This window comes from Neopelma chrysocephalum, unplaced genomic scaffold, assembly GCF_003984885.1.
Source record: "Neopelma chrysocephalum unplaced genomic scaffold, ASM398488v2 Primary Assembly neopelma1_147, whole genome shotgun sequence".
In the NCBI taxonomy this organism is placed as follows: Eukaryota; Metazoa; Chordata; class Aves; order Passeriformes; family Pipridae; genus Neopelma; species Neopelma chrysocephalum.
In genome coordinates this window covers 747,020-759,593 of record NW_020897809.1, presented here as the reverse complement: position 1 = coordinate 759,593, position 12,574 = coordinate 747,020, and the positions used below count along the sequence as shown (strand labels likewise).

The 12,574-nt window shown below is 41.9% G+C and overlaps 1 protein-coding gene across 6 annotated transcripts in view; it reads right to left on the bottom strand.

Annotated features, from left to right (window-relative positions):
- Positions 1-12,574, bottom strand: part of DCAF1 (DDB1 and CUL4 associated factor 1) — a 55,596-nt gene that overhangs the window by 37,862 nt on the left and 5,160 nt on the right. For 3 of the 6 annotated variants that reach the window (XM_027700491.1, XM_027700496.1, XM_027700497.1), the window contains exons 2-5: positions 7,705-7,822; positions 3,036-3,112; positions 2,723-2,796; positions 1,646-1,759 (exon numbers count right to left, since the gene is read on the bottom strand). In XM_027700491.1, the coding sequence (XP_027556292.1) occupies positions 1,646-1,759; positions 2,723-2,796; positions 3,036-3,112; positions 7,705-7,814 (375 nt within the window). In that variant the 5' untranslated portion in view covers positions 7,815-7,822. Of the gene's footprint in view, positions 1-1,645; positions 1,760-2,722; positions 2,797-3,035; positions 3,113-7,704; positions 7,823-10,872; positions 11,242-12,074; positions 12,093-12,187; positions 12,265-12,574 lie in introns of those variants that run through there. The other 3 variants (XM_027700494.1, XM_027700495.1, XM_027700492.1) reach the window with 3 other exon arrangements.

Below are 12,574 nucleotides of genomic sequence, written 5' to 3'. Positions count from 1 at the left end.
CGGTCATGCAATGGATAAAAATATCTGGAACAAAAAAAAAAAAAAAGAGAAAGAAATCGAACACTTTAAGCTGCATGAAACTATTCCCAGGCATCACATATTTGGATTTGCACACCTGCAAAAACCTTCTGAAGTGGCCAGTCAAAGTACTTCCTAGGAAGCAGCAAAACACTACAGGTATGAATTGATTAGTCCAAACAAAGGAGCCCAAAGCTCTTGGTAGTTTCGCTAATTGAAATCTCCAGCAATTTAGCAGATTTCAAAGAAGCCATGTTGAACTTACATTAAGTAAAATGGAATTTGGCTAAATTTAAAACACCCATCTAAAAAGACAATGTTTTAGTATGAAAGACTAATTTTTTTTCCTCTAAATCACTAATGGATTTTGAAACATCAAACAGGAACACATTATCAGTACGATGGGAATCTTGCACATAATTTGAATCATAGGTACAATACGATACAGGATCAGAAAAAAAGCAATAATGAATAGACACACATTTCAATGAGAACTCTCAGCTTACAGATTTTCAAAGACTTGCCTGTTATATATTTAAAGAATTGCATTATTATTTAAACGCTCTTATGTAATTTTAAAAAATTGTAACTGATGAAATGTGAAATCCCTTGGTCGCTAGAGGGCCTCTTTGTGACCAGAACAGCACTCTCATCCAATGCATATCCTAAAGTCTCCTACATCCAGGAGCCCAAAGTGCCAGAACAGAGCTCTAGATATTCTCAAATCAAAAGGAAAAAAGTTCTTAAGTGCAAAACTTAATTTAATTTCATCTTACAGAGAGCTTTAGTCTCTGGAAATAGCTATGTTCTCCAAAAATGGGAAGCTATGGTTTTGGTTTCAAATTTTTTTAGATTAAGGTCTCCCAGCCTTAGCTTTTGGACAGATCACAAAGAGCTCAAATTAAATTAAATCTTTCACAAAGGGAGAAAACTATTCTTTTCTTTTATCACACTTTGGAGTCCATATCCATATTTTCCCTAGTAAAGAAATTAATTTAGAACTTTAATATAAAGCACTACTTGATTTGCAAACTTCAGAAAAACAAATTTTTACAGAAGAGGAAACTGTGGCTCAGGAGTGAAATTCACTTTCTCCTCCCTTTCAGCTCTCTGTGCATTCCTTCAGAACAACCCACTTGTCAACATACACAAGTCTGAGTCAGCTGTCCATCACAGTTCCAGATAATCCCCACAAAGCATGTGGATTTTAGACTGCTTAGTTAAAGTATGACTTGCTTATCACTCAGCTCTAGTAACGCTATCGCTCTGCTGTAGCTGGAGATCACTAGGCAAGACTCCCACAGCAAGTCCTGCGTGCTCTTTACAGGCTGCTCCATTCACAGGCCTATCACATAACAATTCAAATTATAACATTTCCCAAAACATTACATTAGGTTCCAGCTCCTGTTCGAATCAGTCACATTACACCTTAAAAAGCTGTGAAATACCCAATATTTGATTAATTGAATAAGCCAAAATTAGGAAGTCCCAAACCATTAGTAAGACTAAAGATTGTCTCACAGGGACAGGATTTCAAAAGGGCTTTTTACTCATTTGTCCTTTGGGAACACTTGTTGGAGTACATAATACAGCAAGCTTGAAAACCAAGCCTTAGCACAGGCGATACCTTTTCCTGAAAGACAACAGCTGTTTCCAGTCCCGGCATGATATCCAGCAGAAGTCGGCAGGCAGCAGTGTTCAGTGGAGGTTCTCTGCTTGTCATCACATAAGCATTCACTAGCTGGAGAAGATCAGGAACAGCATTGGTTTGAAATCAGACTCTGACCAAAACCAGAGCCATGAAAGCCTTACAGCTCCCACAGCAGCAAAGCGATAAAGTAAGGAATGCCAGTCTGAGCCCTGGATCTCGACACAACCAGCCTTTACCATGCTCCCTCAGAGCCTCAGAAGTGGAAATTACTTCTCAGAGAAGCAATCAGAGAACCTCTGATCTGCTTTTCACCGACTAAATATTTATCTTGAACTCATTTGTAAAGGCAAATGCTTTAAAAAACTGTGACAGTAACAGCGTAAACATGAAAAGATAATTGCTAAAAAATACTAATGTAAGAAATAGCACGTTTTTAATTGTACCTACATTTGCTTATCACTTGCAGTTTAACACAGAGAGGTACATGCAAGCTATCTGTCAGAATCCTTATAGCAATGTGTACTGATACAGGTGGTTGCAAGGATGTGAGGATAACAAAAATTCTAGCTGTTAAGTCATGTTAAAGTATAAAAATGTAAGAGGAAAGCTAGATTCCTGCCTCCTAATTCTCTGCCTGAGTCTTCTAGAGCTAACACATACTATTCTGCTCCTACAGGCAGCCCAGCATTTCCATGAATTCAGAGACAGGGCACTGGAATCAGTGGTATTTCCATTACAGAAAGAAATTATGGTTTTGTACTTGTATTCGAAGACCTACATTTTCTTTAAAGAGACTGATAAACCTTGGAAAGAATTAATTCAATTGTTGCTACACACATTCCAACAGCTCATCAACTCCCTTTCCTTGAGTCACTTTAACAGTGGCAAATGAGTTGCTCTTAAACCCATTTTAAAAACCACTGCTATGGAAGAGATGGTCCTGACACCATTAAAATAAATATTAAACAAGTACTGTGATAAACCAGCATACAGGAAATAAAAGCCCAAGGTGATGTCAGGAATTGACAGATGCAGTTCTTGAAGCAAACCTACCGCATTCATGAAATCATCGTTCTTGAAAAGTATCCTCAGTAAGTGCCCCAACATGCACTCCGGGTCCGCTCGGCCTGCAGGAGGAACAGGGAAACACTCATGTACCTGCCTCAGGATGCCAGGATTAATTCTGAACTGCTAATCCCAAACTGACTGCGGAATGCTCTACTGTCAGCACCACAGAGCACCACTTCCCAGCGCAGAGGCAGTATCAGACCTTGATGAGCAGTCAGCACATGTTTACTCTCAATATGAGTTACCAGGTGTTCCCTGGGACAGAGCTGGTGCTGCCCAAGCCGCTCAGGACTCTTACCTGGGTGCCGGTCATCAAACGGGTCGGGGTCCCCTTTGCGGTACTCCTCAGTCTCCTTCTCAATCAGCTCCGACATCCTGCAGGGGGAATGACATCCAGTGAACACAACTCACACTCAGCCTGCTCCTAGTGCTCCCCACATTAACACATCTGACAAAGCACTCTAAACCAGCCCATCAACTGTCACCTGAACACCACTCAGTGCCACCAGAGGATTTCAGACTGTCCACCACAGAGGGCAGAGAAAAGAGACTGGCCTCTACTATCTCATCCTCCCACTGCGCTCCAAAACCCACTGAATCTGTACCAACACCCCAGAGTTGCACATACACTCTGTGGGGCCAACACCTTTTATTTACTCATTTTAGAGTCCTGGTGGTGTAGAGAACTTGAGCAAATAAAGGGCTTGAGTAGTACTTTTCACCACCACAGTGTCTTTCCTTTGCAGCAGAATCAGTCCTGAACAGGTGACTTAAGTCCTCCTCCCTATTCAGTGTGTGCAAGGGCAGCTGCTCAAACTGCCTACATAGTTTTCTGTTATTTTGCATATTAAATTTCAATCATGTTGTATAATTATTAAATATTAAATACTTTTATGAAATGTTGTGTAATCTCTATTCAGCTATCAATGTTTTAGCACATATCAGCTACCACAATGGATAAGATAAGGAGAAACTCAGCCAGCTCCTCATTCATAGACCTTCAAAATATATTCAATGCTCCCCTGTACCAGAAAAAAAAACTGAGGGTTGTTTTGAAGCTATGCCTTCTCCTAAACTGAGGAGTGGCCTCAGCAGACACATTAAATCCTATGCTCCAATTCATTTAGAATGAGCAGTACGGGAATTAATTATTACTTTTATTTAAACAAAATCAAGACGAGGGAAATTATCTCATGGTCAAGCAATAAATAATCCCATAGTTATCCACTGTCTTTCTCCATGAAGTGTTACAGTGGAAATATATGCAGTTTTATGTGAAATAAAGAGCACTCGATTCAATTGAAAAAACATTAGCAAATTAAATCTTATTTCCTAGGTATAAAACATCATTCCCTTCCCTCTGCTGAGGTCCAGAGTCTATGTACAGCACAGCATTTTAAAACAAGGTCTTAATACCTCAATGTAGTAATCTAGGCAGAGTTTATTATAGGGGAGGGAAAACTGCTGGAAGGCTTCAGTAACCCCTGGAAAAATATTTGTCTTTCACAGGGGATTTCCCTTACAGAACAGCACTGACTTCTACTCTATTCCTGTTACTTTCCAGAAAATATCCAGTGTTCCCAGGCACAATTAGAGGCAAAAATGTACTTAGTCCTGCCTCTGAACTACACTGACCAAGGATAATGCCTGCCAGATTGTAGGAACAGTAATTTAGCTCACTAGGAATGAGCAGAGAACTTTCCTACTTGTCTCTGATCTGACAATTATCTTTCAACAAACTGTTGATCCTGTGGGGTTCCAATATTTACTTTTACAAGCCTGATTCTGAAGGGATGCAAATTATGTCCCTTGTTAATAATAGGTGGCACAGCTTGAGCTCTCAAGGAATTCTGGCAAAAGCAAGTTACTTCAATACTCCACTGCCAGCTCCTCATTTTTTTCCACGAGAACTAATTGCTTGAGGGGCGTCTGCTGACAGACAACTCAGACAAATGAGGAGTTGGGAAGCAGCACCCTCGACTTGTCAGGTCTTTTAAGGTGAAAATTAGCATTTTGATTACATGCCAGAAAGGACAGACAAGCAGTATGGAAAGTGAGCACAACACTCTGGCCAGTGCATCCTGTCTGGGTAGGCAGCCAAACAGTGAGCCAGCTCCCAGTGGTTTCAGGGACAACAACATTATCACAGGTTGGATGAAACAGGCACGTGAATCACTAATTATGGGGGGGGTTGAGGCAATTAGTCACAATTGTTTGAGTAAAATAAAAAAATCACTGCCTCTTTAAAATTGACTCTCAAAAAAAAAAAAAAGAAAAAAGAAAAAGGGGAAAAAAATAAAAATCAAGTTTCCTTACAATACCCTTCTTTTAACTAACACATGCAAAGGTGGTTTGTGACCTGACTTGGACAAATCTATCCAGATCAACAGCTTTGTCAATTCTCAATCGGAGCAACAGAAGAGTCAAATAACTAACAAAAGCTCATTCCCACCTTCTAACACCGGCACCTGGCACACAGGGATTTAACAAAACCACAGAGCTTCTGTTCAGGTTTCAAGACTTCCTTCGCTCATTTGGCATTATATTGGTTCTCCTGCCACTTCAAAGTTTGCAGACAAGATCTTGGATTTACATGAAGGCAGGGATTCTTTCCCCTTACTTCTAACTCTTTTTTTTTTCTCTTTACAACTATCTTTGGAAAGTTAGTCAGATCCTCATTGTCACTTGCCACAAACTGAGCTCACCTGGGCAGTGGGGCAGGAAGGGGCACTGGTACACAGAGAAGTTCCCAGTGACCTACATAGCATAACATAAACCCATCCTAATCCAGCCCTACGTCAGCACTTGGCATTAATGACCAACCTGAGCCTTTACAGCAGATTGCAACTGCATAAAATGCTCTAGGATCCCGTGTCACAACACACTTGGTTTGTGGAGATCAAAGTTACAGTGTTAAACTGCTGATTTATCCCCTGATGAAAGAGGCTCCTGGGATGCAGCGAAGGATCTGGCTCCCAGGATTTGCCTGAATGGTTGAACATGACTCGCTTCCAGTCTGTGAACTGATGCTCTTGCAGGATCATTTCAATTTACAATATTTTGGAAAACTAAGTATATTTAATATCTGTTGTTTGTTGACAGGTTTCCAAGCAATTTATCCAGTTCATACCTTCTAACACTCCAGAGTTTGTACATCCAGAAAACCAGCTTCTTTGGAAGTGACAATTCAGCTGTGGCCCATAAACCTCACTGTTGCTGTCCGACAAGGACAGCTGAACCCCTCTCTACTGCACTCACACGTGCTGCCTCAGTATCACATTTAACAGACCCCCATCCACACAGGGAAGTTTTCATCCATTTTGCTCAGGAGGCAGAAGGAAGTAGAAAAGTATCACTCACGAACAAGTCTGACCACAACTTCCTCTGCCTGAAGACTAAAACAGTATGTAAGGGCATTACTCTGCCTCAGGATGTTGGCCAATGCAAGCTCCAGCTGGTGAGGATTCCTGGGGAGTCCCTCCACCAGAAAATTCTAAATATCTAAATACCTAAAACTCCAAACACACACATGGCTTTCCTTGATACCTGAGGCAGTGTAAATGCAATTCCTGACAGAGCCAGTAGATCCCCTTGCTATCTACCTTAAATAAATCTATACTATCTGCACTAAAGCCAAAATACCCAAGCTTTCACCATTCATAACCACTCTGCCTGCTGCACAGAAACTCTGAGAATCAACAGAGAGTTATCAGACTTGTCTGGGCATAAATAATGTAGGGAGTTCCAGGAGCTGAGTGGGAGCAAGAAGTGCCAGACTGCTATAAACACAAGAAAAGACATGTTTAATTCAAATGTCTTTAAATTTCTTAGAATACAGTAAAATTCTGGTTATGCCTACAAAAAAAAGTCTTGAAATAGCACATATGTTTCCTTCAGACAAGACCCAAAGACACACCAAAACATGTCTCACAATTTTCAAGAGACCTACTAATTTTCAAGTGTTTAGGGTTGGTTTTCTGTTGCTCATCTCCCTCTTTCTGAGCTGCTATTTTTAACATGTTGTAAGAACAGCAAAAAAAGCTGTGCCCAGTAGGTGAGGCACAGCACAGACCTGAGCAAGAAGCTCCACCAGATTCCTGTTACTTCCACCCAGTGCCAGCTCAGACTCCATGAGCTGACTTGTCTGACCCCATAACACAGGGCAGAGCAGAACATAAACTTGGATTGCTCCTGGAATCCAGAGCAGTTCAGTCCTGCACACACCAGGCAGGCCATGGGTCTGCCAACAGACGTGTGAGGAGAGATTGGGAGGAATTTCTGTGAATCTCCTGCTAAATCAAGAGTAATATCAGCCTACCCAATTGAGGTCTGGCTTGGGAAACTACAAATCCAACTGATAATTCAAATGTTTCTCTTGTAATAGATGATGTCTTATAATTAATGGTGTTACCTACACAGCTCCTAAAAACAATTTACTGGTCCAGGGAATATGTTCCTCACATATGCAATACAAGGCCAGTCAATCAACACACAGTTTAAAATAATTAACCAAGTTTCAAAATTTCACTTCAAACATGTTCTATGAACTTCAATAATACTACTCTTGTCCTTTCATTTAATCTAACCAACGTTACTGCAAATTCAAACCTCTCACACTACCAATGATGGAACAACATTCTCACAGATTTCCATCTCGATAAATGTTTCAGAAGCTTCATGTTAAGATAGCAGATTTATATCAACTTCTAATTATTTTTCCTGACTTCTATTATTTATGAGAATTAAATTCATGTTTTAAAGACAATTTGTGTAAGATCTTTGCAATATTAAATTTCTCACCAAAAATTTGCATTAAAATACCGTGTGGTATTATAGTTCAACTTCCAGACCATGAAAAAGAATTACAGGTTATCAGGTAGGTGAAAACCTCAAGCAAAAACGTGGTTAAAGCTGCTGTCAAGTAACTTCAGATACTTCAATTTAGGAATTTGCTTAGCAGATCTTACCTGGTGAGAATAGGGACCATGTCTTGCCCACTGCCATGTTCTTTCTCCCATTGCTCAAGCAAAGTAGTGAGCTCAGCCTTGGAGTCCACATGACCAGTTCCTGAAGTCATGGCTTAGCCTAAGGCAGAGGGAACAACCAGAAAAAGAAGAAAGGGCATAAAAATGAGCAAGAAATCCCACCATGTAACTATATTCATTGAAATAACCTAAATCAAAGATTACAAGTCATTCGAAAGAGGCAAATACTCAGCAACAAGGAGAGAGAAGATCAAGTGACAGCATTCTGCTTTCAAAGCTGAAAGTTTCTTTTTGGTCCTGTGCCTGAAGACTAAAGAACACATGCACACTGCACACAAGTCTTGACTGGTGCAGGACAGCCCTGACCAGGACAGAGGAATGCACACCTCACCCAAGGGGTGTTCACTGCTGAACCTCCTAAAAGCTCCACTGCTCCTCCACTCCAGGAGCAGACCTGAGTTGGTCCTTCCTGGTGATTTACTCCAGAACCAACAAAGCCAGGGCAGCAGGACTGTGATCAGTGTCATTATTGCAGTTTAACACCCTCCAGACAGCAGTGGAAGTGCCAACAAACATATCAGGTACACGGTGCCAGGGAGCAGCTGCAGGCAGTGGGAGCAGCTTCAGGACAGCGGTGGTTGGGAAAGAGCAGGGCACCACCTGACCACTTGTTCAAGGTTTCCAAGAACAGCCAGTGGATCCAGTAGGAAGGAAGGATGATCACAGGAGGGAGCACTGGAGCAATTACTTCAGATTTATCAGCCTTTACTTTCATGACAGCAGCTGACAGAAGATTTATCTTCTCATTCTCAAAAGAGAATCCCTCTACAGAACTGAGTGACTTGTTAAGGTACCATTTAATGAAGAGAACTATCACTGTAGATTCAGTTTAAGTTTCTAAATTTCCAAGTGTCAGCTTTTATCAATCTGACAAATCAACTAGAACAAAAATCTGTCTCAAAACACTGCTGTGCCCTCAGTTTCCAACCTGACAGACTGTGATTGCTGTGAAGAGTCATAACTTCTGGAGGAAGGAATACCCAATCCTGATTTATAAATTGACCTTGTACTGAAGGTGGGGCTGAGAAATCAAAGCAAAAGAGCTTCCTTCACATCCAAAACTGCACAGATTCCCAGCATTTCATTAGCCATAACATGGCCAATATCCATCTGCCATGAGATTAAACACTCATTTGTCATAATTGACACAGAAAAAGAACTTTCCAAAACAATATTAAATACAGATGTGTTTAAGACAGTGACATACACTTCAATTCCTGAAATACAGATTCAGGGATCAGTCAAATGACAGACTATAAAGGCAGTCATAGGCCAACACAGATTATATAACCATTTATAGCCCAAGTTCTCTCTGGAAAACACCACCATGCTTAACTGAGTGTTGGACACCTCCTCACTCAGGGAATGGATGAACAATCCTACAGTTCTGCTTCTTGTCTCATAGGTGCTTCTGAATTTAATGTACTGTGACTGTTAGTTAAATGGGAGACAAGAAGTGAAAATCACCTGGCTGATGATGAAACTGGGACAAACTGCACAAAAATCAACACCCCAAGACTATGGAAAGATAAATCTGTGACTACAAGAACAGCATTTTGATAAGTACTATATGAAGGGAGCACATGCTAACAAAAAAACTACCTAAGCATAAAGAAAGATGATGTTTTCTAAATCATAAGTAATTATGATTTTATCTAGGGCATTCATTATTCATTCATCTCAGAACTACGCCAGGAAATTTGATGCAAATGCACAAATTGCTTAGGAAGAAACACTGCCTCAATGCAGGCAACAAACATAATGAGATTGTACACACACACACCCCGAAACACCTTTGAAAAGGAAAACTATTCTGAGCTCATAAAGCTCCATTTCCTTTTTCATTAACTGAATACCACTTGCCAGCAGCACTTCAGAGCTTTTAAACATCACAGATAAACATCCAGACAAATCCACTCTGGGCCCTAGAACGCAAGTGCTGTAACTGAATCTGCATTCAACCATTTCCGACACCTCCACTTTCATCCTGTACCCAGGGGATACAGAAAGAAGGGCCCTGTGAGCCCAGAGCTGGTACAGGGCATGTTCAGGCTCTCCTGCAATCTCAAAAACACTTTACTTCCTCTAACAACCCTTAACTGTTGCTGCTAGGAAATGAGAAAGGTCCAGCAATACCTGCAACAGGTCAACAAAGTTCCAGTCAGGAAGACCACAAGAACTGCTCACACTGCCCTCTGGGACAGTCTGTGCCCAACCATAACCAGGAAAAAACGGAAACATCCCAACAGTCCCTAAAACCTGGAGCATTGCCCCAGTAAAGCACATTATCAGCCTAAATAGCTGGTTTTGACACACAGCTATTTTCCTGAAATAAAACTCAAACACACAAATGCCACCCTTTCTATCAGGACGCAGCAATGACAGTAAATGTCTCACCAAGGCATCTTGTCTATTCCACAGGCTTATCCCTCCCAATTTATTCAGACAAATATTACTATTCTAGATGCCACCACAGAAACTCCTACTGCATTCACTTTTTTCAAGAATTCCATGTTAAATCAAAGTGAAAAACTCTGCAGAGAGGACCAGAACACAGACAGTATGAACTAACCTGTAACTATCAGCAACACGCCCAGCCTGCTGGAGAGGCGGCCTGGAAGAGCAGCCCTGATTTTCACTATTTCCCTTGGACAAGTTGCTGAACAAATTCCATCTTAAACTGTTCTCCAGGAACCAGAAGAACAGAGCAGATTTAAATTCGGGGGGGTAGTGGGGGAGGTGGTGGTAAATTTTTTTTTAATAAGTTTTGAAAATCGTGGCCTATTACAGATTTCAGTCAGGACATCTAATAACCTAAGGAATGGATTTTTTTCCCAAGCACCATTGTTGTCGAAATACACTTTGAATCAATAAACTGATATTAACAAAATGCAAAGCACTTACTCAAAGGAATTGACTTTGAAAGACAAATATTTGCAGCCTTAACTGTCGCTGTGGACACCGCTACTGAAAACCCACATGTCTGTTCCAGCACACCCAGCAAAGGGCTTACGAGTGTTTTACTCTTCTGAAGTCAGGGGTAAAAAAAGGGAAACCCAAAGAAATATTCAGATTCCTCGATGTACTCACATGTTTTTGAAACCTCAGACACTTTAGTGCTTGAGTCACCTCAGTGAGACACCTCTGAACAGCAAAGAAATCAAGTCCAGTGACCTCTAACCACAAATCCTGACTCAGTGCACGGAATAGTTTGAGCAGCTCAGCTCCACCCTCCTGTCCATCGACACACTGGAGTGTCACCAACTGCAACACCACCACAGGTCACTCCCTTACTGGTGCTGTGTCCAGGGGAAGGATTAGGAGGTTCTGAACACACTGACTCCACACAGACACACATTTTAAACTATCAAAACTCTTAAGTGAAAATAAATCTACTTGTAAACTCTGAAAGCCACCAATTTGGTTATTTGGGAAATGAGCACGGAATCCCTGTCTTAGCAATTTAAATGGAAAATGAGAGAGCCACAGAACAAACCCAAAAATTGTACCTCAGGGAAAAAAAACCCAAATAAAAAAAAAATCCCAATTTTAATTAACTTGGTAGAAAGATTCCACATTGAAATTAATGTGGGCATTAACTAATGTGCACTTTAAATTAATGGACAAAAATTACATGAGAGCTTGTACATGCACATGTATACAGGCAACTCAAATTCTAATAACTACTAATAACTACACTTTGACCCAGCTTAAATCAGGTTGTTTGTTCCTAAACATGACTCTAAGTATGGTTGAGAAGGAGACTAACATAATAATGTAACAACACTAATGAGTAAGCTGAGCAGTACATCTGTGGGTTCTTCCACATTTATGTTTTAACACAAAGAATTCCTCATTTTAAGAGGAAATAAAATGCTCCCTCTCATCACAAATATTCTTTAAACAGATGAGATACCTGACAGCAATTTGCCTGAACCTGTTGAGTCTGAAATAACCACGTGGAAGTTAAAGCGGAAGCACCACAAACTGTCAACACTGGAGTTCACTTGTGGAAAAAAATATGCCACAAAGAAATAAAATCCTCACAAGCTACAGAGCACAAAACCATGGTTTGTGGTAATACTCTGTCCTCATTTGTCCAACTTCCCTTTTTAACAGAGCTCCAAGTTGGCTGTTACTACTGATCATATTCCTAATGCTGCTTTAAGTACCTGTTTAAAAATTCATCGTTTTTTAAAATTAGGATATTTTAAGGCCAGGGAAAACCACAAGGTTATTCGGTTTCCTGGAATTTCTGCTTTTACAAAACAAACTTGGAACTGCGTGCTGACCTGGCAGGACAAGCCCAAAAAAACAGGAACAAACTTCTGCTGTCCACAAAATAAGGTAAAAAAAAAAACTCAAAAAACCCACAAAAAAATCCCAAACAAACAAACCAAAAAACCTGCGCTCTGTTTCAACATCGATTCCCCTCCGCGCGGCCGGACGGGGAACCACGCGGGCCGCCCCTCCCGTGGGCGGGGGCGGGCGGTGACAGCTCCCGTGGGGTCTCCCACCGCCCGGCCCGGCGGGACGCACCGGCCAGCCCGGCGTGTAAAGGTCGGCGGAGGCCGCGGCGGGGGCGGAGACCTCCTGGTCGAGCGGGCCCGGCGCAGGAGGCAGAGCGGGCGGAGGGGGCGGGCCAGGCCCGGGGCCCCGGGGCGGAGCAGGCCCGGCCCCGCCGGACGGGCCGGGGGGGACAGAGCGGGGCAGGCCGGGCCCGCCGGGCCCCCTCGCCCTGAGGTCGCCCCCTGCCGGGGGGGCGGACCCGCCGCCCGCCCCGCGCCCCCTC